Source organism: Physeter macrocephalus, chromosome 11, assembly GCF_002837175.3.
Source record: "Physeter macrocephalus isolate SW-GA chromosome 11, ASM283717v5, whole genome shotgun sequence".
NCBI classification, from domain to species: Eukaryota; Metazoa; Chordata; class Mammalia; order Artiodactyla; family Physeteridae; genus Physeter; species Physeter macrocephalus.
Window position 1 is genome coordinate 85,349,985 of NC_041224.1, and position 27,747 is coordinate 85,377,731.

Below are 27,747 nucleotides of genomic sequence, written 5' to 3' on the forward strand. Positions count from 1 at the left end.
AAAGCATCCTAAGAGACTACTACAAGCAACTGTATGCCAATAAAATGCACAACCTGGAAGAAATGGACAAATTCTTAGAAAGGTATAACGTTCCAAGACTGAACCAGGAAGATATAGAAAATATGAACAAACCAATCACACGTAATGAAACTGAAACTGTGATTTAAAATCTTCCAACAAACGAAAGTCCAGGACCAGATGCCTTCACAGGTGAATTCTATCAAACATTTAGAGAAGAGCTAACACCAATCCTTCTCAAACTCTTTGAAAAAATTGCAGAGGAAGGAACACTCTGAAACTCATTCTCTGAGGCCACCATCACCCTGATATCAAAACCAGACAAAGATATTACAAAAGAAGGAAAATTAGAGACCAATATCACTGATGAATATAGATGCAAAAATCATCAACAAAATGCTAGCAAACAGAATCCAACCACACTTTAAAAGGGTCATACAGCATGATCAAGTGGGATTTATCCCAGAGATGCAAGGATTCTTTAAATATGCAAATCGATGTGATACACCTTATTAACAAATTGAAGAATAAAATTCATATGATCATCTCAATAGATGCAGAAAAAGCTTTTGACAAAATTCAACACCCATTTATGATAAAAACTCTCCAGAAAGTGGGCATAGAGGGAACCTACCTCAACATAATAAAGGCCATATACGAGACACCCACAGCAAATCTCATTCTCAGTGGTGAAAAACTGAAAGCATTTCCTCTAAGATCAGGAGCAAGACAAGGATGTCCACTCTCACCACTATTATTCAACATAGTTTTGGAAGTCCTAGCCATAGCAATCAGAGAAGAATATGAAGTAAAAGGAATACAAATTGCAAAAGAAGAAGTAAAACTGTCACTGCAGATGACATGATACTATACATAGAGAATCCTAAAGATGCCACCAGAAAACTACTAGAGCTAATCAATGAATTTGGTAAAGTTGCAGGATAGAAAAAACTACTAGAGCTAATCAATGAATTTGGAAAGTTGCAGGATAGAAAACTGATGCACAGAAATCTCTTGCATTCCTATACACTAATGATGAAAAATCTGAAAGAGAAATTAAGGAAACACTCCCATTTACCATTGCAACAAAAAGAATAAAATACCTAGGAATTAACCTATCTAGTTAGATAAAAGACCTGTATGCAGACAACTATATGACACTCATGAAAGAAATTAAAGATGATACCAACAGATGGAGAGATATACCATGTTCTTGGATTGGAAGAATCAGTACTGTGAAAATGACTATACTACCCAAAGCAACCTATAGATTCAATGCAATCCCTATCAAATTACCAATGGCATTTTTTTTGGAACCAGAACAAAAAAATCTTAAAATTTGTATGGAGACACAAAAGGCCCTGAATAGCCAAAGCAGTCTTGAGAGAAAAAAAACGCAGCTGGAGGAATCAGATTCCCTGACTTCAGACTATACTACAAAGCTACAGTAATCAAGACAATATGGTACTGGCACAAAAACAGAAACATAGATCAATGGAACAAGATAGAAAGCCCAGAGATAAACCCATGCTCCTATGGTCAACTAATCTATGACAAATGAGGCAACGATATACAATGGAAAAAAGACAGTGTCTTCAATAAGTAGTGCTGGGAAAACTGGACAACTACATCTAAAAGAATGAAATTAGAACACTCCCTAACACCATACACAAAAATAAACTCAAAATGGATTAGAGACCTAAATGTAAGGCCAGAGACTATAAAACTCTTGTTAGAGGAAAACATAGGAAGAATATTCTTTGACATAAATCACAGCAAGATCTTTTTTTGACCAACCTCCTAGAGTAATGGAAATAAAAACAAAAATAAACAAATGGGACCTAATGAAACTTCAAACCTTTTGCACTGCAAAGGAAACCATAAACAAGCTGAAAAGACAACCCCCAGAATTGGAGAAAATATTTGCAAATGAATCAATGGACAAAGGATTAATCTCCTAAATATATAAACAGCTTATGCAGCTCAATATAAAGTAAACAAACAACCCAATCCAAAAATGGGCAGGAGACCTAAATAGACATTTCTCCAAAGAAGACATACAGATGGCCAAGAAGCACATGAAAAGCTGCTCAACATGACTAATTATTAGAGAAATGCAAATCAAAACTACAATGAGGTATCACCCGAATGGATAAAGAAGATGTGGTACATATATACAATGGAATATTACTCAGCCATAAAAAGGAATGATATTGGGTCATTTGTTGAGACGTGGTTGGATCTAGAGACTGTCATACAGAGTGAAGTAAGTCAGAAAGAGTAAAACAAATATCATATATTAATGCATATACGTGGAACCTAGAAAGATGGTACAGACGAACCGGTTTGCAGAAATTGAGGCACCTATGTAGAGAACAAACGTATGGACACCAAGGGGGGGGAAAGTGGTGCGGGGGTGGGTTGGTGTTGTGATGAATTGGGCAATTGGGATTGACATATATACACTGATGTGTATAAAATTGATGACTAATAAGAATCTGCTGCATAAAAAAATTAATAAAATAAAATTAAAAAATTAAAAAAAATAAGAGAATAAAGATTGCTAGACTGAATAAAATATAGTCAATTATATGATACATCCAAGAAATGAATACCTACTGAAACATTATAGAAAGTTTTAAAGTTAAGCAATGGGAAATGATACACATTGTTAATACTAACCTAAAGAAATCCAGCAAAGCTATATTAATACAGCCAAAGGAGACGCTAGGGAGAAATGTTTTAGTAGAAATAGAGAAATACCTTATAACAATAAAATGTCCGGTTAGGATAACATAACGATGCTAAATCTGTTTTCATTTAAAACATAGCTTTAAAATAAAGAAATAATTGACAACATTATAAGAAGAAATAGACAAATCTAAAATAGTCTTTGGAGAATTTAAATATACCTCTCTCAGTAACTCATAGAATAAGGAGACATAATATCAAGCAAAAATATAGAAAATATGAAGAATATAACTAACAAATCTGATCTAATTGGTGTATGTGGAACGTTGCACTCAATGGCATTCTTTTAAACACATGGATAACATTTATGAAATTCCATCATACACTTGGCCAATGATGTAAAATACCATTTTAAGTTCTTTGTAAAAGAACAAAAATATTGACACCAAAGAAAGCAGAAGGAAGGAAAAATAAAATTTAGGAGCAGAAATAAATGAAAGAGAAAAGAACTGTAAAATAAAGAGTTCATTTTTGGAAAAGTCTAAATTTGATATGCTCTCTTTGAGAATGATTAAGAATAAAGAACTCTATATCAGAAATAAAAATAAGGACCATCACTAGAGACTCTTAAATATAATAAGGGGGATTTTAAAATAACTTTACACCAACAAATTTGAAAATATAGCTTTAAATGTAAAATTATTGAAAAGTAGAATTACCAAACTGACAAAGGAAGAAATAGAAAATCTAAATGGTTGGATTTTTTTATTACATGATTTGAATGCTTTTTAATATTTTGGTTTTGTTATTATGTAATTTGGGTTGTTATTAAAATCTTCAGAGAAAAAAATTCTGTGCTCAGATGGCTTTACTAGGAAATTTTACCATAAATTTAAGGAGGAAATATTTCTAATCTTCAAAACTCTTTCACAGAAAAGATGTGGTAATGACTTCCAACTCATCATAACCTTGATATAAAAGTCTGAAAAGGACATTACGAGAAAGAAAAATTATAGGCCAACTTCTGTCATGGGACATAGATGCAAAATTCCGTAGAAAACAACCAAGTCCAGAATTACATAAAATGATATATATTGTAATCAAATTGATTGTATTTCAGGAATGTAATGTTGATACAACTTGCAAAAAAATCAATGTTAAAATAAAGTGATGCCTAAGACTTGTTTCAAAATAATCTTGCGAGAGGTATAGAGTGGGAGTATAAATCGAACAAAAATGGCTGGGAATTGATAATTGTTATAGCTGGGCAGTAAATATATTTGTGTATATTCAAAGTTTTCTATAAAGGAAATAAAAATAAATAAATCCATGTAATTCATCACATTTACAGAATAAAGGAGAAAATTATATATTCATTTCAATAGAAGCAAAATATCACTTGAAATAATTTGACATAATTTAAGATGAAAAGCTCTTAGCAAGTAGGAATAGAAGAAAACTTTATTAATTTGATAAAGGGTAGTTTCAAAAGCCTTAATGGGGAAATGTTGAAAGCTTGCCTTTTGAAACTGGAAACAAAAAAAAAGATTGCCACTATCACCAGTTCTATTTAATATTGTAGAGTATAAGCCAGAGTTTTTCATTCTCCTCTCTATTGACATTTTGAACCAGATAACTTTTTGTTATGGGAGTCTGTTCTGTGCATTACAGAATGTTTAGTAGCATCCTGTGCCCCTATTCAATAGAGACCAGTAGATGCGAATAGCATCCCACCCTCCAGTTGAAATAGATGCTTTCAGGTTTGGAGAGGAAAAAATAAAACTGTTGTTATTTGCAGAAGATAAGACTGAATGTGTAGAAAATCCTAAAGGATATCATAGGAAGGAAAACATGAATCTCAACCCTTATGTCATATCATAATCCAAAATTAACTCACTAGACCTAATATTGATTGACTTAAATGTAAAACTTAGACTATAAATCTTGCAGAAGAAAATCATGGTCACATTGAGTTAGGCAAAGATTTCTTAGATGGAATACCAAATACTCAAAACTATGAAAGAAAAAGAATGGAGAAATTTGACTTCATCAAATAAAAACTGTTTTTGCTTCAAAATACATTTTCAAGAAAATGAAAAGGTAAGCCAAAGAGTGGGAGAATTTACTAAACCTATATCTGTTAAACAGTTGTATTTAGAATATATAAAGAACACTTCAAACTCAATAATAAGACAAACAGCCTGATTTTAAAATAAGCAAAAGAGCTGAAAATATACTTCCATTAAGAAAGTTTGAAAATGGCTAAAGAGCACATACGAAGGTTATTAACATCATCTGTCATCAGGGAAATGCAAATGAAAACAACAATTAGACACCACTACCTCCCCATTAGAATGACTAAAATTAAAAAGGCTTGACAATACTAAGGGTTGGTTGTTCTGTGGATTAACTGGAACCCTCAGACACTGCTGGTGGACATGCAGAATAGTACAGACTCTTTGGGAAACAATTTGGCAGCATCTCATAAAAACCTACCATAATATTAACCCTACCAAAGTATGCAGAAATTCTATTCCCCCAAGTATTCACTTTGAAGAAAAATGTATACACAAATGACTATAGCAGCTTATTTCATAGTAGCCCTAAACTGGAAATAATGCAAATACTTATCAATAGGTGAGGAAATAAACAAATTGTGGTATGTCCATTGCTCTGTGGTACACTGGAATGTAAGTCAGTGGCTAAAAGGAACACATTATTGATATATATAACAACATGGATGACTCAAAAGCATTACACTAAGGGAAAGAGGCCAGACAAAAAGGTTATATGCTGTATGAATCAATTATTATGAAATTCCAGAGAAGACAGCCCTGCAGAGCCAAAAAGCAGATCAGTGGTTGCCAGAGGGTAGGGATGGGGTGAGGCAACTACCTGCAAAGGGGAATGAGGGGAATTTTTGTGATGATGATCATGATATTAGTGGTTTTACATCACTGCCTACATTTGTCAAAATTCATTGACTTGTAAAATTAAAATTGGTAAAATTTATTGTATGTAAATTGTACCCTAAATACAACTAATTAAAAAAGAGAGATGGAAGAATCTTTATATATTGATGTGGAAAGACCACCAAGATATATTAGTAAATGAAAAACACACAGTGCAGAAAATTTTCATAGCATGCTACCTTTGGTGGTAAACATGTATATTATATAATGTATAAATTTTTTCCCACCACACCTCTTTTCAAATTTTCTCTTTCTCAGAATCTTCTTTCATTGACATTTTCTTTTCCATTTCTGTTTCCTGGTCTCCTTCCTCACTCCTTGCCCTTCAGTCATGCCATTTTTATCCACTCTCTTCCAGAGTTAAGGTCGAGTTAGCTGACCGGACCTTAAAATCACAATATGCTCTTTTGGCCATTTCTCCTATCATCTTCAGCTCCAAAAAGAAGCCCCATCTGATCACACTCTTGCAAAATGATTTTCCATGGTCCTTCCACAGCCTGTAAGATTGTTTCCAAACTCCTTAGCATGGGCTAAAAGGCCTGTTTAAAAGAAACATGTACAGACTTAGCTTATAGCATCACTCCCCTTCTTACCTTCCTTATAGCTAGTGTTTTAGTCACATAAAATCACATCACTCTTCTTCAGACACTCTGTGCTTTATGACCTCGTTATCTTGCAAATGCATCGACTTACCCCCTTCCATCATCTCCCTCCTTTCTTTTCTTCATCTGGCAAACTCAAACTCCAATGGGACAAACCAGATCATATGTCATGTCTTCTGTGAAAAAAACTTTTTTTGAATCTTTCTCTTCTGTGGTTTACTACTCCTGGAAAATACTTTGCCTTTATGAAAACTGACATATGATTGTTATTTTCTGGAGAGACAAACATGCTAGATCGGGATAAAGAAGACATAGGAATGACCCAGGTTGCCTCCACTAGCAGATGTGTCTCTGTGTATAGATACCTTTAAGTATCTACAGTGACACAAATGGGATCCATTATGATGCAGTGCTCTCGCCTACATTATTTTCATTCATTACTGTGTGACAGATATCTTCCAGTGTGAGATCTATGTGCCATTTTTAATGGTTGCATAGTATTCTGTTTTACGTATCATTTCTTTAACTAATGTCCTGTGGATGCATGTTTAAGTCACTTCTAGTTGCTCGCATTACCATAAATAACGTAATGAGCATTCCACTGTGCTTTGAAAAATGTCTTGACAGATGTCCCTGATCATTGGATCATAATTATCTGTGTGCCTGTCTTTCTCACCAGACTGTTATTAGTTCCCTGAGGGCAAAAATCATTATTTCTTTTGGAATCTCCAGAACCTTACAGAGTGCTAGTAGGAGCTTAATATATATTGTTGAAAGAAAGAAGGAATAAATGAATGGATGTTTATATAGTTGGGCGTACATGTGTATAATTACACATGTCTTGTGTTCTTACTCAGCTTTTCATTGGCCCTGAGCCTGATACTTCTCAGACATTATACAACCCCCTACTTGTTTCTAACACAGATGTCATTACCACTGACATAAATTCAGTATGTTGCTTTCAGAATTACAATATTGCCAAACCATGACTCCCCCATAGATTTTGGTGGCCTCCGGAATAGATTTCATAAATTACAGAGAAAAAAAGACATATACTTGATACTCTATGCCCTACCCTAAGCAAAGAGGAGTTATTAAAACTGAAATTGTCAATTACAAGAAAAAACACATAGTATGTATGTTGCATACTATTTACAGCTGTTGTCTGTTATGGGTTCTCTGGAGCACCATTTGCTGCTACAACTGAATGGTCCCATAAGTTTAACTCACCAGTACGACTGCAAAATTGCCTAAATCACGGAGAGGAAGGAGGAAAATCAACTAGAAATGACTAAAATGCTGCTTATACATATTTCTTCATGAGAATCCACAGTTTTCCCTCTTTGCTTCTTCAGGATGCTCAGAACAGCCTGGCAGGTTTTGTGGTGTATTACAATCTAGCAGATTATCAGCCTGACTCTCCAAAGGGAAGAAACATCAGTGACATTTCTTTGCAGGAGCTGCATTTGGCTTATTGACTAATGCACTGCATTGCACTGGTTACCAGGCAATGGGACTCAAATGGCCCAGACATTGAGAGTGTTCAGTTAGTGTTGAAAATTTACACGAGCTTAAGCTACTTTTTTTTTTTTTTTTTTAATTTCTTCTTGCTGGGCTGGGAGCACTTACTATTGTTGTTCAGTATGCTGTAAATGAACATAGTTCAAAAACCACAAAGAGAGTGATATGGAATTATAGAACTGAAAATAGGCCACTGATTGGGTACAAATTCATCAAGCCTTTTTATTACTCAGCAAGCTTTTTTTTATTGGCGTGCCAATACAGCTTGCTTTGGAAGGAGTGAAAAGTAATTGTGAGCAAATGATATAGTGGGAAAGTTGACCTTCAGCTAACTTCAACGGTGCTCAGCTAGCTAACTATATACCACCCCCCGCCAATATGCTTACTTAGTAAGTTCCAGTTAGCAAATCACTAGGCTTACATGCAGAACATCCAACCCAATACTCAATTTCTTCAGAAACTTACATAATTCATCTCAGGTAGAACATGGTGGGGCTGGAATTTGAACTCTGGAAATATGGCTGTAAAAGTTCTCTGCTCTATAACCCCACCACTGTCTATGGTTAAACAAATGTACTATCTTCATAAATGGCCAAATGTTTTTGAAGCACAGTCTTTGGCATGTCTTTCTCCTGTTGAAAAGCCATCATTTACTTTCTATTTCTTAAAGTAGACATACTCAACTGTTGTTTTCTGGGACACACATAACAAATATTCTTATTACAACTCTCTGCCATTCTTTTCTCCCCAGTCCAGAAAGCACACTTGGATGCATGTTATTCAAAGTAACCTGATTTTAAGGACGACTTTAAATCTGCTCTTATATAAGTTAAACTAGAGTCTAATAAGATATAACAGAAACATGATTACATTTGCCCAGTCAAATAGTGGTTTATTGGTCTCAAAAATCCAGAAGCATTGAAGAAGCTAGTGAAGGTACAGGGTAGCTGCTTAAGGGATTTTTCAAGAACCTAGGCTCTTTCTACCTTTATGGTAACATCTTATCATGTGACTTTGATTCTCAAGTTGGCTTCCTCACCTGAAAGTATCAGATCTTTGTTCACGGAAGGAACAAGAGACAAAGATGAGGGATAAGGGACAAAAACCAAGAAGGCATTTGCCAGGTGAAGCAGTGCCCTTTAATCAGTTTTCCAGAAAGACCCACCCCAGGCTGCCATTTACATTTCATTGGTCTCGACCCTGTCACATGGTCACTCCTACCTACAAGAGGATCCACGAAGCTGGGTGTTTTGATCTGGGCACTTTTTAAACCCCCCAAAATCAGGGGTCTGGTAGTAGGAAAGAAGGGGAGAAAAGCTATTGGGCGTGTAGCCAGCATTTTGTGTGATATGTGTATGTGTGTGTGTATATACATGTATATATGTCTATGTATGTATATTTATAAAGTATATGTATACATATATAGTGTAGTGTATAAGTGTATATATATATATTTTATATATATATATATATATATATAACAAGCATTTACACTTTTATTACTAACCAATGATTCTTCAGTAGATCTCATCACAGATCATAGCGTATCAGGGAGACACTGACTCCATGGTTGAGAACTTCTGATCCACAGAATAAAGTCCAAATCCCTAAACAAAATATATGAGGAAGGATCTTAACAGTTTGACACCAACCTACTTTTCTAAATTCACAAGCTACTATCTCTAGTCCTTTGCTTCAGCCATTCACAACTTTTCTTTATTCTTGAATGCACCAGTTTTTCCCCTCTGTGTTCTTTGCCATGTATCTTTTTCTTTGCTTAGAAGACTCCTCCTCACCTTCTTTCTCCAGTTAGCTGATACTTATCCTGCAGGACCCAGTCTAAATAACATCACATCACTGGAAATGTCCTTCCCTCTCTGACTCAGATCTATTTTTGGTGCTTTATATACACCTCCACTAGCTCACTTGTCATTATTTGCTTGCATGTTTGTCACTACCAACAAATGCTTTGGCCTCTTACAGAACAAGAACTATAATATATTCAACTTTTTCTACCCAATGCCTCCTGCAGTTTCTGGAATATGTTCAAAATAACCTGCTTAAGCAAAACTATAACTGAATATTATCCACAATATATAAAGGATCTACAAAGAGAAGTAACATGCTCTCACCATAGTCAGTAAAAATGCACCAATATATGCCCCTTAAACCTGCATCTCATCGGCTGTTGACAGAGGGTTTTTTTGTTTGTTTTAATTGATGATAATAGTAATATAATTAGGGAATTAATAGTTTATTTCTCTGTATCTTCCATTACTTGTTATTTAGCTGTAATTGAGAGTTATTCAGTTTTGTCTTTCTCTGTACAGAATTAGAGACAGAGTTTATTCCCTCAAAAAGATTACTGCTTAAGGGAAGAAAAGCCATATTTAACTCATGATTTGAATGATCAGGAAGAAAATGACTGGTTTAACTTTTAGGCTGTTTAGTGGCTAAGGTATTTATACTTGGCAAATATTTAGTTCTCATCATTAGAATGGGTTTAGGAGCAATAAGGAATTGGGTGAGGATACAGAAGGAAGAGTCAAAAAACCTGACTGGCATGAAGCCTGAAATAGGTTGATTGTTTCTAATACACATCCTAATACTTAATTTTGTGACTCTTCCTAATACACAGGAAGAGTCACAAAATTAAACAAGGGGTTAGAGCAGACACGGTGAATTGCTTGTATGATACCACATGTTCCCCACTTCTTCCTCAAGTGTATGGGGACAGACATCACCAATCAATCAAAAGACATTTACCACCTGAGCCCAGATGTGGTCTAAGAATACGTCTCAACACTACGATACTCCATGTGTCTTCTGTCAGCAAAGAAAGGATGATAAGTCTGTCTTTCATCAATGCATTCTTCATAAAATCTATTCATGTCAATACACTCCCTGTGACTGGCAGAGAGTGTGTTCCTGATTTCTTCTGCAAAGTGAAGGAAGTATTGCAACTCCAAGATTGAGCTTCCAGGTGCTTCCCTCTTTTGTGAAATCTCTCCAGGTTTGGCTTCAGTGTCATAAAGTCAGTCATAAATTTCCCAATTCAGTTGCTGTACTTGACTCCTATTTCTACTGGGGAATGTGAGGTACCATCCTAACCACAGACTTTATAATTGAGGAGGGAGAGAGCTAACAGGTACATACTGAACAGCAAGCAATATGCCAAGTTCTTTATAATCACATCCTTTAGTTTTTATAACAGCTGCAGGAGGTCAGTATTATTGTCCTCATTTTACAGATGAGAAAGCAGCCTTGGAGAAATTAAGTCATTTGGCTGCGGTCTTACAACTGGTAAATGATGAAGATAAGATTCAATCTCAGATCTGGGACACCCAGCATCATGCTGTTGGACTCTGAAGAGTAAATTATTTCTTTGGAGGTCTTGCTAAAATCTGATTCTTGGTTGGTTTTGATGCCACTAAGTACTTATGCTTTGGATAACAGCCTTGAGCTTTAACTTTATACTCTCTTGAGTCTTGCAGACTATAGAGGCAGATGGAAAATGGATACATGTACATTAGATGTGTATTAGAAACAATCAACCTATTTCAGGATTCATGCCAGTCAGGTGTAATACTGGCTTCCTGGAGATTATCTGGGTGGAAATGGAAAGTGTACTTAGGTTTAATTTTCTTGTGTCTCTTTTTCTGCAGGGCAGCGCCCATACCAGGTGATTACTGCTCGAGTTCACCCAGGGGAGAGCAATGCCAGCTGGGTGATGAAGGGGACCTTGGAGTTCCTGGTCAGCAGTGACCCTGTGGCTAGGCTCTTGAGGGAAAACTTCATTTTCAAGATCATCCCCATGCTCAACCCAGATGGTGTCATCAATGGCAAGTATGTCAGGCACCTCGCTCAACCTAGCCCGCATTTATGTTACCATGGTAACATGTTGTTGTTTTGCTCAATGGGCTTGACTGGAGAGGTTTTGGTACTCCGGCAGGAATAACTTCTCTTGGGTTCTGTTATCTAGTACAAATAACAGGGTAATCTCCATATACATTAATGTCAATCTCATAGTTCCTTTGAATAGAAAGGTATAGACTCACTGGCAATTAATAACAGAGGAATCCTTAGAAATAATCTCATCTAACACTCTCCTTTAAAAGGAGGGAATTGGTGTCCACAATAATCAAATGACTCCCCCTGGTTACTTGGTTAGTGACAAAGTCAGGGCTCAAATTGTGATTTCCTTGAAGTTAAGACCACTGCTTCACAAAAATAAACTGAAAATGGATTAAAGACCTAAATGTAAGACCAGACGCTATAAAACTCTTAGGGGAAAACATAGGAAGAACACTCTTTGACATAAATCACAGCAAGATCTTTTTAAAAGCTTTTGCACAGCAAAACAAAACATAAACAAGATGAAAAGACAACCCTCAAAATGGGAGAAAATATTTGCAAATGAAGCAACTGACAAAGGATTAATCTCCCAAATTTACAAGAAGCTCATGCAGCTCAATATCAAAAAAAGAAACAACCCAATCCAAAAATGGGCAGAAGACCTAAATAGACATTTCTCCAAAGAAGATGTACAGATTGCCAAAAAACACATGAAAGGATGCTCAACATCACTAATCATTAGAGAAGTGCAAGTCAAAACTACAATGAGGTATCAGCTCACACCGGTTAGAATGGGCATCATCAGAAAATCTACAAACAACAAATGCTGGAGAGGGTGCAGAGAAAAGGGAACCCTCTTGCACTGTTGGTGGGAATGTAAATTGATACAGCCACTGCGGAAAACAGTATGGATGTTCCTTAAAAAACTAAAAATAGAGTTACCATATGACCCAACAATCCCACTACTGGGCATTTACCCAGAGAAAACCATAATTCAAAAAGACGCATGAACGTCAGTGTTCAATGCAGCACTATTTAGAATAGCCAGGTCATGGAAGCAACCTAAGTGCCCATCGACAGACGAATGGATAAAGAAGATGTGGTACATATATACAATGGAATAATGCTCAGCCATAAAAAGGAACAAAATTGGGTCATTTGTAGAGATGTGGATGGACCTAGAGACTGTCATACAGAGTGAAGTAAGTCAGAAGGAGTAAAACAAATATCGTATATTAATGCACATATGTGGAATCTAGAAAAATGGTACAGATGAACCAGTTTGCGAGGCAGAAATAGAGACACAGATGTAGAGAACAAATGTATGGACACCAATGGGGGAAAGCAGTGGGGGAGGGTGGTGGGATGGATTGGGAGATTGGGATTGACAAATATACACTAATATGTATAAAATAGATAACTGATAAGAACCTGCTGTGTAAAAAAAAAGATTAAATGAAATAATAAAAGAAAACAAAACGAACAAACAAAAAAATACCAGTGCTTTGATTTGCTTCTATTTCCTTCAGATAAATCTTTATTCTCAGTTGTATTTTACTGGATTCTGGATACAGCTATAATAAAGGTGTCACTTTATCTAAATGGATTGGCTGAAATGGTTGAAAAATGGCTGTGGAATGGCTAAAAGTGAAACGACTAAAAAATGGTTGGCTGCAAGATGGAAGATTGGGGTGGTGCTTCTCCTGGCCTAGCTCCTCCATGCCTTTCAGAATGTATGATAGGAAAGGTGAATTCCAGTGTCATAAGGGGTCAGCATTTGCAGAGTTGTGAGCTGAGGCCCAGATAGAAGAGCAGGTTCCCATGATCACTCAGTCAGTGGGTGGGGGTGACAGGATTAACATTCATACATACCTGCCTCAAACTGTGGAAAAAGACTTAAAGCCCCTTCCTATGGTAATAAATGATTCTTTTTTACTATAGGATTAGACATTGATATCCTATGGAAATAAACAGAATACAAGGTAAACAGAAAAATTGAAAGGAAACATAATTTCAAAAGCTAAAAATAAAAATGCAGAAGAAGTTATAATTTAAAATATCAGTTTTAAAGAGGCAAAAGCATATGTTTAGAAACTGGGAAAATAGAGCAATATTGAAAAGGTGAAGCAGAAGAGGTAAAATGAGAATTATGAAGAAATTAAAAAAGAAAACAAAAATTTCAGAGATAAAATTATAATGACTTAAAATTAATAAGAAAATGTTTTAAGAAATATAAAATAGTAATTTCAGGAAATAAAAACCCAAAATAAATGTTAAAAGGCTGAGAATAGACTAGCTTCAAAGGAAAAGCACAAAAAGAATATTGTTAAGTTAAAAAGGTTAAAAGTTTAAAGATGATAAACTAGAAAAAGAGGATGAGAATAAATTCCAAATGATAAAGTATGTTAAATTATGCAAAAATGCAAGCAAGTTAAAGGCTGTTAAAACTAAAATTTCAATAGATACCACCAAAAAAAAAAAAAAAGAAAGAAGATAAGTAGGTAAGGAAAGCATCCATGTGTTCTAACAAGATTCCTAGTTTTGTAGCTTCCATATTTCTTTTTTTTTTGATGGAAGTTTTTGGTGGGTAGAGAGGAGGGTCCTTCCTCTTTGCATATGGTGACTGGTTGGTCTTCAAGCACATGTGAGGCTTGGGAGGCCAAGTCCTTCAGCAGGTGGCATCAATCAGGCCTCTGGCAGCAATCAGGCTTCCTAGATCTCAAGCTGGACAAAGCCCTAAAGCAGTGTCCTTTCCTGGTCCAACCGAACTCAGCTGGCTCCTACCACGTGTTCCTTTAACTATGGAGATCAGCTCCAGGGCCTCAGTGCATGGCTCCTCCATACTTGAGGGGCTAAGAGTTTTACTAGCAGGCTTACTGAGCCTAAATGGATGGAAAACAGCTCTGCAAGCCATCTTGAGAGACATGACCTCTTTTCAACATTTTCTCATCCAAATTGGCTCTTTTCTGAAGTTACATGTTCCATTGAATTGTCTGGGGTCTTGTAGAGGATGGAAAGAGCACAGGGTTCAGAGTCATAACTCTGACTAGTCATAACTCATAACTAGTCTGGAATTCTGGCTCTTCCCCTGACCTACTCAATTTTCTCTTCTGTTGGAAGAGGAAGCTCCCTGTTGACCTGTGTTGGTAGAGGTCTTATAAGCCCAAAGTAACATTCAAGCTCTGGAATAAATACTGTAGTTTTTTTCCATTTCAAATGCTCACACCTCTGAATCAGAGCCTTGATCTAGGTCTTTGGTTGAAAGGTTAACATGGTGTCAGTCACTGAATATCCTCCTGGCCTGGGCACACATTATTTCCAGCTCACAGCTGGTTGCTTTGGTCTCCCTAATGGCAGGCCAGCTTCTCTGTGACACCACCATCCATCGTCATTACTGTTATTTATTATGACTAAATTACCCTTTTTATTTATATAGCATCTTTCATCATGGAGCTCAAGGCACTTTGTAGGTTACTTGGATCACCCAAACAATTTTGGCTGAAAGGGATTTGGAAATCATAGCATTATTCTACTGAAAAAAAAGTTCCCAGGTTGTTGCACATCATTACCAAAAGAGACTGCCGTGGAATCGTAACATCTTACAGTAAATGGGCTTAAAAGTTTCAGCTCACGAACCCTTAGAACACACCTAACATATGGTTTATCTAACTTCCACTTAAATGCATCATTCACATTCCGTTTCAGGACATACCCATTCCATAGTGTATAATTAGGTGGATTTGTTTTTCTTTGTCTTGATCTTTGCCTGGTGGATTTTGTGTAGAAACAAGGATAAGATCTAATCCCTGTTTTACATGCCTTAACTTCCTCAGGTGAAGCCCTCTCCAAGTTTGATGTGGTTCACCTAAACATTGCTTGTGCGGTATTGTTTCTGACGTTTTGGTTGTCCTTGATTTTCTTTGGACACATTCCTATTCATAGGCTTCTAAACATTAACAGAACTGCCCTGTGTGTGGTCTGACCAGCAAAGAGGCAAGCTTTTTGCCTAAAGATTAGAGAGCCTGAACCTGAACTTGGCACTTAACCTACCACAAGATGCTTTTCTTTCTCTCCCTGCTAGTGTCATGCAAAAGAACTTATGAAAAAATCCATAATATTTCTGTGTACCTATCATTATGTACTGTATTTTAAAATCATAGCTGCCTTCATTTAAATGCTATGACTGAAAGTTAAAGGTATCACAGAAGGCCTTACAAAGGAATTCAGGTTTCATACTTTGAAAATTATTTGAAACTTCAGGAAATCACTGTATTAGAAGACTCAGCTTTTAAATAAAAAAGATTCTACCAGCCTCAAAAAAAAAAAGAAAGAAATCATGGACCCCTGTGGAGTTTGCAAAACTGTGTAAAGGCAGAGTAGTTTCCTTGTGTGGTGATGTTAATGAGCCTCTGAGGATGGCTGGGAGGTTTTGATAGCAGTGGTCAGGAAGACAAAGCCAGGATTTTCTAGCAAAGATATAGTGCATCTTGCCAAGCCAAAGATCTCTTAGCAACATATGTCTGTAACAGGAAAACAAAATACAAAGATGGTTTCCAAAAGAAACAATTTACCGTCTTGTTGGCCTGGTAGTTTGTATTGAACTGGGCTGAGTTCAGAGTAATCCAGGAGGACTGATGCAGTGATCCCTTGTTTTTTATAATTCTTTACAACGTGGGATAAAAGAACAAGGAGACAACCAGTTGGGTTAGAGCAGAAGTGATAATGGCTGCTTGATTAGCGTGGGGAGTGGGGAGAAGACAGGTGATGACTTAAAAGGTCAGCATTGACAAGTAAGTGAAGGAGAGGAAGAAATATAGCATGATTCCCGATTTTTGGACTTTGGTTTTTGGGTGGAGGGTAGTGACAATTTTTATAAAATCAACACCCAGGCCAACACTTTATTCCCAGGAGAATCAGAGTATATTTATTCTTAGTATATATACAACACTGCAAACTTGATTACTTTCTTCCAAGGCCATTGTGGAAGAGAAGTAAACAACCACAAAAAGCAAAAGACGTGCTATAAGTAAACACACCAAGGTATTAAGAAGTAATAGGCTGAATGCCCTAGTGGAAACACATGAAACTATAAAAATCAGATAAAAATCTTGACAGTTTTAACTATCTGGGACCATTTAAATTTAGTATCGATAGTCTTTTACTCTGTGGATTGTGAAGGCTTTCTTTTACTACAATAAGAGCACTCACAGACTATCAAAAAAAATATTTAGCACTTTTTATAAGCCAAGAAAGAACTTTGCTCTTTTACATATATTTTCTTATCTAATAGTAACTATGGCCCAACCAAGGTAGATCTTCCTTATAATTTTCAGGTGCAAAAACTTGAGTATACAGGGGTGAAGTCTTCAGTGCAGTTTAAATAGCTCGTATTACAGAGCCAGGACTAAAACTTCTGTCAATTCTACATTCCTTTTCTATAGAGATTTAAGGGAATTAGAATAAAAGAATCTTAAAATGTTCTAGCTGGGTGGGTTATTGTATATTATTTAGTCCCAGCCCTTCAAATGATAAGGAAATTGAGACTAAAGAGATAAAATGAGTTATCACATAGCCTAGTTCAAGGCAGAAGTGGCATGAAAAATTGTCTAGATAATTAAAACACTCAAGCAAATACACAGACACACACACACACACACACTCTGGCACACACATACCCATGTCTACCTCCAGAGCCCATGTTGATTTTAATCTATCAGCTCTTCCCAAACTTGGATGGAGATGCAAGTAAAGCCTCAGCCCCATCAGCAGATGGTCTCTGAAATTAGTCTTGTTGACCTCGATCTTCACATCCAGTGTGACTGGGATGAAAGAAGGCGTAGCCTTCCCTGCTTTCCGCAGTCTTGGCCCAGGATGAATGAATTAGTTCATCCTCAGTTTTCCTTCACGGAATTTGAATTCCCAGCGTGGCTTGGGCCTCAACACTCTACCGTGTCCTGCCAGCTTTCTCCTCTGGAGAAGACATACTTCCTGTTGATGCCAACTTTTGGCTGTAAACAGCACCCAGCTGACTTTGAATAGTTTGGCCACAGGGCTGCCATTCCACTGCCCATTCTATTGTACGTTTTCACTCAAGTAACTATTCAGGATCACAAAATGCTTATGATTATCCCCATTGGGTTCACTTCACCTTTGGGCTGGGCTATGCCTCTTTGCTCCTTTTTGGATATGTTCAGGGCTTCCCTCTTATGTGACCTCAGCTCTAACTTTTAATGTATTTCAAATCTCTTCAATATAAAAACATGTAGCAGTGATTCTCAGACTTTTGTATTTCTCAGATCAGTTACATTTGAAAAAAAAGTGGACTGTAATAAGTATATAATTTTTAAAAATTATGCTCAAGAAAGAATGGAAGATACTCTCTGAGCTCGCAAACAACAGACTGGCGGGAAATTCAACATTAGATGTTTCTTGGGTTGCCTCCTCACCTACATACAATCATACAAGCAACTCAGGGGTTTTTGATGCTAGATCTTTAGATCACGGCAGTAAGCATTCTTGCCCTTCATACTATGATACATTTGCTACTGGCCATGAAGACTTCCCTGTGGGTAGAGAGCAGTGTAGTCATTGAGTGAATTTGTTATTCCCATTGTCAATCTTCCTGGAAAGGAGTAGATCCTGGAATAAGAAAAGATGCCTGACAGATGGACCTATAGGGGGAAGAGATAATTCTCTGGAGCTTGAAAGTGAAGAAACGCTGGTCTAACCAGAGGGTCCCCCTAGGTCACTGAGGAGAGATGGCATCTGCTATGTGGAAGAGACTGGAAGAAACAATCCCTCACATGGCTGCTTGAGAATGAGAACAGCTATACCAATAATCAAACCAACCATATAAAAAGTTTTAAATTTTCTGTGAGTAGTTATCATCTGTTATATCATTTATTCTTAGTAAAGTGTTAATAAGCCTTTTCGTCTTGTTTCAGCTGTGTTATTGAGATTGAAAAAAAATGTCTATGCCTCAGATTGGTGAAGAGGGTCAGTAGCATCATAGTTGGAGAAATTCCTAAGGGAACAGTGAATAATAAGTACAATGGCTAATATGTTTTAAGAGTCGTGCTCCGTATAATTGGGATATTTAAAAAATAAAATTGCTTTATTGTCTTCTAATTCTAAAAATGATACATGATACAGTCAAGATAATAGGTGTTAAAGAAGAAGAGATTTGATTCACCCTGGTGGTAGAAGTCTGAAAGTTCAAAAAGGGGATGCAGGAGAAACCAGGAGATTTAACATTTGCATAGGCGGGCACTGCCTGCAAGCATGGGGAAGCAAAGGGAAGAGGTGGAGTTACCAGAACCCAGGGGTGGAAAGTCTCCATGATGCCGGTGTGTGGAACTCTGAGAAGGGAGTCTGACTTGGCAAGGGCTTCAGTAGACCAAAGGGCACAGTTGAAAGGGTGAAGGAATGAAAGTATCCAGATGGCAAGGGGATGCATCCCGCCTGCTGCTGGTACCCGTGAGAAGATGCAGTGATGCTAGTGCTGTGCGTCTTAAGGCGCAGGAGTTCAGCCAGTCCCCTGCTGCTGCCCTAGTCTCATTAACTGGAACTGGGAAACATAAAGGGTATCCTTTTCTTCCTCTTCCTGCCTTCCTATCTCCCTCTAGTGCCTCTCGTTGGCAGAACTTAGCAGGAAGCCAACTGGCAAGGGAGTCTGAGCATTGCGATCTGCAGAGTTTTAGCTGCAGTGTGACAGAGCAGAGGATAGAATTGTGGGCTGAGAGCTCAGAGACAACTGGTGAAAAACAAACACAAAGCGTCGGTTTACCAAGTGTCCAACACGCACTTGCATCAGGCTTATTGTTTTTATGTGACTTCTTTGTTTTCAAAAAATAAAATGGTTTTATTGTTTCCAATGGGGGGAAAAAGTGAGACATCGTTATTGTAGAAAATCCTAGTGTAGAGAAAAAGCTTAAAGAAGAAATTAAAAAGCACCCAAATTTGGGGCTAATATATTACGTTAATCCAAGGGGCATTGTTCACATTATCATCCATGATAATTAACATTTTGCCTGCAGAATTTTGTAACATGGAGCCCCTCCCTGGATCAGGCTGCCCAAGAGAAACACTATAAGCAAGCTGAAGAAGGTCCATTAGCCATTTGTTTGTAAATTGACAGCTTCAGGTATATCAGCTATTTCCTTAAATGTATTTCTATATTCATACCCATGTTAACTTACATAAGGTAATGTATTTTGTAGCATATCTTATAAGCAGACAGCTTCTTCCTACAGCAAAGAATACAAATGGCATTTATAGTTTTAAAAACAGCAATGTCATGGTATTGATGGGCCATAATTGATTGAAACAATTCTCCATTATAAACAACAGACAGGTGAAGAGTCTTATTAGTCTCTGGGCAAATTTCTCCAGTCATCTCCTTAAGATAAATTCTTAAAAGTAGTCTGTTGCGTCAAATGTTATGCATATTTTTTATTTGATGTATGATTGCCAGATTACTCTCTATAGAAGATACACAGATGTATGTTCCTACCACTGATGGATGAAAGGGCCTGGTCCCCATACCTTGTTAACACTGCACATTATCATTCTTTTTATTCCTTGTCAATGTAATAGGATAAAAATATGATTTTAAATTTAAGTTTTTTATACTTATGAAAAAAGTAAACATTTTACTCCCATTTTGCAAATGAAAAAAAAAAATCTGAGGCAAAAGACTGGGTGCATATGCAAAGTCAGCCACACAGCCGAGTCAGGAATTAAACTCAGGTTTGTCAGGTTGCAAAGCTCGTGTTCTTTCCACTTGGCTCTGCAGCCCCACTTATGTCAAAGCTCCCAGATAGTCATCTGGTGACTCTCCTTTTGAATGTTGTTAGCATAGAACTTGGGAAGTGGTAAGTGCCTAACACATATTTGTTGAGTCTAACTCAGGGTGCCTGACCTTTCTAAATTCTTTTTAACGTGTGACCCTCCAGGTATATCATCCCAGACCAGAACAAGGGCTCTAAGGGGCCTTGAGTTACCTCCATCAGAAATGAGCTTTTGGATACATCTTCAGTTAAATATTAGCACTTAAGTATTGGTGTACCATCGACACAATGTTTTACTACAGGTTTGCTTGGAAGGGAATATTTGTATCCTGTCCATTTGAGGTATGATTTTTGTTGAACCTGTGGGCATGATACTTAACCTTCTCTTCCTTTTAGTCACTGTCTTGAAAGAATGACAGAGGACACATCAGGGAGTGTGATTTTATGTCTGGGTAGTCTCCAACAGGCTAAGGTTTAATAAGTATCTTCCAAGCTGGGAAGATTTGTGCCCTTAGGTCTCCTGCTGGATCACATAGGGAAGTATTGGCTTTTCTATGGACTCACCATCCATGTTTGGCTTCTGAAGCATAGAATTTCTGTATGCCTGTGGATGAGTTCTGCAGTACGTCCTGAAAAGCAAGAACAGCAGAGCACACGCCTTCACTGTGGGGAGAAGGAGAAGCAGGAAAAATCAGGGGAGACCAGCAAAGGCAGAGGGATATTGGCTGTCAGATGGTCAGCCTCCCCATGGGTCTCTTTCTCTTTCTCTCTCTCACTCAGCAAGGCACTGTGTCCTCCTGTACAAAGGCCAAAATGTCACAGGCTGAAGAGCCTATAAGGAGAAAGTTCTACATTCTCTGTGGCCTTTGGGAAGATGAATGATTGAGTCCACGATGTCTGTAGAAATGGTGCTGATGGTCATGATGACATGACATGACATGATACAACAGGAGGATGATACTCCCCTTTGAACTCTCATTCCAAATTTTCAGCTCCAAATTTTCCTTTCAGTGAGGCCAGGCAATCCAATGGTCCTGCTGTGGAATCTCTCTGTGGAATGTTTGCTGGCCAAAGGTCATATTTCTTAGCAGTTAAAGCTTAGCCTACAACATTCATCTGTCCTTCAATATAGCACCCAACTGCTCTGCCTGGGAGCTGACAAAGGAACTTAAACTTGCAATCATGGACTTTTGAAATTTAGATTGTTTTGCTATTTCATACGCTTTGGAACAGAGTTATCAATGGATGGATATTTGTGCTTTATTTGTTTTCAGGAAAATTTTAATGTTTTGGACATGGAGCGAAGGTTGACTATTTGGATGGAAATGTCATTCTGGGTCTGGTTCTACCCTGTTTGTGGGTCTCTGTGTTAAGGGGCTCTGGGAAGAGGTAGGCAAGGGGTATTTAATCTCTTTCTCTTTGCTTTCCTTTCCTTATATTTGAAAATGGGGGAGAATGCTATTCTGATCCAGAAGGAATCATTCGATCGGAAGAACTATAATTTTCTCCATTTACCTCCTGCCCTCACTGAAAAAAAGGAAGAATGGAAGTCTTAGTCCATTTTGAATGCTAAGATACTCTCTTAGGCACAGAAAGGGAACGTTTACAGGAATATTTTAACCTCACAGGTTTTGAAGATAACTACAAAATGAAAGACAAACATGCATTTGAAATTGATTTAAAAGATGCAAACGTAACTGTTTTCTGCCTTAAATACTTTCCTTGCAAATGTCTGCCAGTAATTCTCAAATCATGGTCTATAGAGATTTTGCAGGACATCAGAGATGTTCCTTCTAAGAGATGGAAGGAGGTAAAGAGATCCATGAAGAGTGTAGCATTTGATACAACTGTCCAAACCTCTGTGCATAATCCATAGGAAGAGTGTGAGCTAAGGGAACATTTGAGGATCTTGGTTCTAGAGGGAAATGTGACACAATCTTGCTGATGAACTTGTTCTTAGAGATCAAAATGAAAATTATTTGCTCTGGGAACTGTTAAGGTCCTGCTGCTAAGTCATGTGCATGGTGTTAAATGATGCATAGTGCTGGGTGGAGAGTTCTGGGAGTATATTCCCAAGGGCTCCCTTGCTCACACCCTGCACACCGAGAGGGAGTCAGGAGCTTGACTACTCCATTTGCCTTCATCAGACATTGCAGTGCTGAATAAATATTACCATTTATTATTCCTAAATTTAGGGTCATTAATTATATCAGCATAAACCTAATTTATACCATCATAAACAGCGATAATAAATGCTACCAAATGCTAATACCCAGCTCTTGCCAACTGTGCCTGTAGTTGATGGGTTCCCCCCTTTCTTCCCAGAAGCATTAAATTTAAAATGATTCAGTGTTGCAGAATCATTGATCAAGTTGGAGGCTGAGGCTCTTGGGAAAATGCGTTTGTTTTGTTAAATGCTTTTCTCCCTCGTTGGCTGGGCAACTTCTGATATCTGTCTGCACTCCAGTTTTTCTCTGTTCCTTCCCCTATAGGAGGAAGAAATGGGGGCAGGGGTGCAGGCAAGGAGGGAGACAGATGGGCATCTATTCTTCTTTCTTGATTTCCCCTTTAGACATCTCTCTTTTTAGTGTCCCCACTCTTAACACCTTCTTTCAACATGCACTTAGAAGTCTTTATAAAGCAAACCCTTGAGTATAATATAGATATGTTATTTTACAATTCCCATCACATCTACCACATATTTAATGATGTATGTCACATGGCTCCCTAAAATTCATGAAAGTTTATAACTGGAAGATACGATGCACAGACCTGACAGCTCCTGGCAATACTGAGGGTGCTTTTTCTTTTGCCATTTACTCTTGGGGAGACTCTGCTTTTATGAAGGAAGAGGGAGAGCCTGTCCCCTTGTTATCAGAGCTATAAGAAGATCTCATTGCTTTCCTCAAAGGAAACTATTTGTACCTTTTCTGCCTTCTCCCTGGCTCTTTCTTCTTTTCCCATCTGAGATGACTGTGATTGTGGTGTAGTACAAGGAATTCCAATCAGGTGATCAGAAGACGCTGGTTTAGGTCAGAGTTGTGTTCTTTCCATCCATGTGGCTTTGGACAAGTTGCTTAACCTCTCCACTCCTGTTTCTTCAGAGTATTAAGGGGCTAGTAAACCCTAACCACTGCACCTCACCTAATTATTATCATGGTCAAATACCATAGTACTTTGAAACTGTTAAACTCTGTATGGAATTATAAAAGTAAGGGTTCCTCTGATGGTGTTCTTTATTTTTTTTTAACTGGAGGAAGGACTATTTCTTATTTTTAATTTTTTTACTGAGGTATAGTTGACATACAATACTACACTAGCTGCAGGTGTGCAACATAGCTCTTTGACATTTATATACTAATTGATCCCCACAATAGGTGTAGTAACCATCTGTCATCATACAAAGTTATTACAATGTTATTGATTATATTCCCTTTGCTGCACAGTGCATCCCTGTGACTTATTTATTTTACAATTGAAAGTTTGTACCTCTTAATCCCTTTCACCTATTTTGCTCAACCCTTCAACCCCCTCTTCTCTGGCAATGACCAGTTTACTCTCTGTATCTATGAGTCTGTTTTGTTTTATTGTGTTTGTTTGCTTTGTTTTTTAGATTCCACATATAAGTATGTAGATTTTTGGTTTGTGGTTACCATGAGGCAATACAGTTTTTACTGGCCCCCCACAATATTTTATGTTTTTGATGTCATATTTTACATCTTTTTATTTTGAGTATTACTTGACTAATTATTTTATATATAGATGATTTTACTACTTTTGTCTTTTACAATAACTTTCATATTAGCTTTATAGGTGGCTGATCAGCTACCTTTACTGTATGTTTTCCTTTATCAGTGAGATTTTTTTTCTCTCATAATTTTCTTTTTTCTAGTTATGGCCTTTTCATTTAAAGAAGTCCCTTTAACATTTCTTATAAGACCAGTTTCATGGCGATGAACTCTTAGCTTTTGCTTGTCTGGGAAACTCTTTATCTCTCCTGCAATTCTGAATGATAATTTTGCTGGGGTAGAGTATTCTTGGTTGTAAGTTTCTTCCTCTCAGCACTTTGAATATATTGTGCCAGTCCCTTTTGACCTGTAAGGTTTTTGCTGAAACGTCAGCTTATAGTCTTCTGGGGGCTCCTTTATACATAGCTAGTTGTTTTTCTTTTGCCATTTTTAAGATTCTTTCTTTATCTTAAACATTTGGCAATTTAATTATAATGTGTCTTGGTGTGTGTCTCTTTGGGTTCATCTTGTTAGGGGCTCCATGTGCTTCCTGGACTTGAATGTCTGTTTCCTTCGCCAGGTTAGGAAAGTTTTCAGCCATTATTTCTTTCTTTTCTTTTTTTTAAAAATTCAATTTAATTAATTAATTAATTAATTAAATTGGGATATAGTTTCTTTGCAATGTTGTGTTAGTTTCTGCTGTACAGTGAAGTGAATCAGCTGTCTTAAAATATGCTTTCTGTCTCTTTCTCTCTAGTTTCTTTTTCTGAGAACCCTATAATGTGAATGTTATTACACTTGATGTTGTCTCAGAGGTCCCTTAAACTATTCTCATTTTTCAAAATTCTTTTTGCTGTTCCAGTTGGATGATTCACACTAGGCTGTCTTTCAGATCACTGACCCATTCTGCATCCTCTAATCTGCTGTTGATTCCCTCTAGTGTATTATTCGTTTCAGTTATTGTATTCTTCAGTTCTGATTTGTTCTTTTTTATATTTTCTATTTCTTACTCTTTGTTGAAGTTCTTGCCGAGTTCATCTATTCTTCTCCCAAGTTCATGAGCATCTTTAGGATTATTTTTTAAAACTCTTCATCCGGTAAATTGCTTACCTCTTTTTTGTTTAGTTCTTTTCCTGAGGTTTTGTCTTGTTCTTTCGTTTGGAAGGTATTCCTTTGTCTCTTCACTTTGCCTAACTCTCTGTGTTTGTTTCTGTTTATTAGGTTTATCAGCTACATTTCCTGGTCTTGAAAGAGTGATCTTATGTAGAAGTGATCACCACACAGGTGCTCCTGTGTAGGTGGTGTGTGCCCTCCTCTCGTGGTTGGGCTGCAAGCACAGTGGTGGGGGGGGGGGTAGGCCCCCAGCCTAGCTATTTGCAAGGCCTGGCTGTGACTGTTGCAGGTGCCCTGGTGGGCAGGGCTGCTCCTTGGCAGGTCTGATTCTGAGGCCTGGCTGAGACTACTGCAGGTGTGCTGGTGGACAGGTCTGGTCTCCCAGAGAAGGAACTACTTTGGAGGGTCTGGCTTGGGTGGGTGGCTTGGGTGTGGAGCATCCTCAGGGGAATGCTGGGGCAGTGTGCATGGTATTAACTAGTTTGATGGAGAGGGGCAGAGATAGTGCCCACCAGCATCAGGCCAGCTAGGTGGAAGGAGAATTAAAAAAAAAAAAAATGGCATCCACCAGCACTTCTTTCCCCAGAGAAAGTTCCACTCGGTCCCAGCCCCTTCAGCACACACTATAAAATTAGTTGATGAATCTCCTTGTAAGACCCAGGCACTTTTCAAGCTGCTGACTCTGCACTGGGACTTGGAGTGGGTGAGTTTCTGCAGGCTCTTCAGGAGTGGAGTCTTGGGTTGCGACAGCCCTCTGGCTTTCCTGAATGTAAGCCGACCTGATCTTCAAAGGCAGACATTATGGTCATTCATCTTCGTGGTGCACGTCCCACAGGCTGGAAAGCCCAACACTGGGCTTGGACCCTCACTTCTCAGGGGGCATCTCCATAATTGTGATACCCCTCCCATTTGTGAGTTGCCCCATGGGGGCGCGGTAGGCTCTGACTGGGTGAATTTCTGCTACTCCTGCCTGTCTTGATGTGATATTTTCTTTATGTCCTTAACTGTAGAAAATCTGTTCTGCTAGTCTTCAGGTCATTCTCAGACAGATTTGCTCATATGTAGTTATAGTTTTGGTGTGTCTGTGGGAGGACGTAAGCTCAGGATCTTCCTACTCTACCATTTTGATCTGAACCTTCTTGTTTTCTGTTGCCTGAATTTCAATGGTGGGACGTGCAAAGTTCTTCTCAATGGTCAAGCCAAGCAGGCTCTTTTCGGCTTCAATTTCTCAGTTTCTCAAAGAGATCCAGGATAAGATTTGGCAGGGATAGATGAGATAGGTATTCTGCAGAGCATGGGATAAGGTCAAAGGTGAGAAAACCTCCTTTAATATATATATATTTAAATATATAGAATACTACCAACAATGCCTATTTAAATCTTATATATATTTAAATATATATATATTTAAATATATATATATTTAAATATATATATATTTAAATATATATATATACAATTACATGTATACGTATACAGTTTATTCAATCCTGCATGCACTCCGTAATTTAAAAATCACAGTCACAAGGACAACAACCTCTTTAGTTAGAGCTTTGGTTGTCCTTGTGATTGTGACTTAAAAATTATGGACTGGGTATAGGGTTCAATAAACTGTATAAAATATACAGCAGTAGAGAAGTTTAGAGCTGGAGGAATTCAGCTAATGCCTTTTTTTCTCCTCATGCTTACTCTTTAAATAAATTTAGTTGTCCCATTGGAATGGACAAAAATCTGGCTTCTTGTCTTTTAGAAGCCAGCCTATAATCAGCCTCAGCCTCCATCAGGGCATCTCCAAGAGCATTTTAGGATGTCTGTAATGAGCAGTGTCTGTGGTTGGTGGAGTCTGTCTCCCCCAGCCTAGGGACTGCCTCTTTGGTGTACCCAGTCTCAGCATCACAGCCTCATTGCCCACCACCCACAGAAGCCTGGATTCCTAAGAAAGTGCACCCCATCAAGAACCAGAAAGAATTGCACCTCTAAGTATGGCATTGGGGAATTGCCGGGAGGCTTATGCTTTCAGATTCTGGGTCCTTCTTCCTGGCTAGCCAGAATTTATAAACAGGAAAGTCAAAGGCAGCACATAAACCTTGGTAATGCGGATCCACCCTCCTTGCCCTGATTTCCAGGTTGTCTTTTCCTTGCAAAAGGTTATTTATCTCTCTGAGCCACCTAGCCCTTTTGAATTATTAGTCTTATTCCTTTATTGCCCTGCTTCCTTCTTGCAAATATGCTCCTATACATCTTCACTGCGCAGGAAACTCTTTTGTATTTACAGCTTCTCTCTGTTCCTCACCCCTCCCCCTGGCCCAATAACAGCCAAGGAGATAAATAAGAAACATAACTCTTTTTGGCTATTATTTTTTTTTCTTACCCTGCACAGTAATATATATATAATAACAAGAAAACAAATCTTATTACTAAAGTAATTACAATAAATTAAAAATAACCTAGAGTAGAG

General features: G+C 37.7%; 1 protein-coding gene across 1 annotated transcript in view; it reads left to right on the forward strand.

Moving 5' to 3' along the window:
• The window catches only part of AGBL1 (AGBL carboxypeptidase 1), a 979,047-nt gene that overhangs the window by 361,848 nt on the left and 589,452 nt on the right, over positions 1 to 27,747 (forward strand). Inside the window, exon 18 of the mRNA XM_055088206.1 lies at positions 11,470 to 11,650. Coding sequence (XP_054944181.1) covers positions 11,470 to 11,650 — 181 coding nt within the window. The remainder of the gene's footprint in view (positions 1 to 11,469; positions 11,651 to 27,747) is intronic.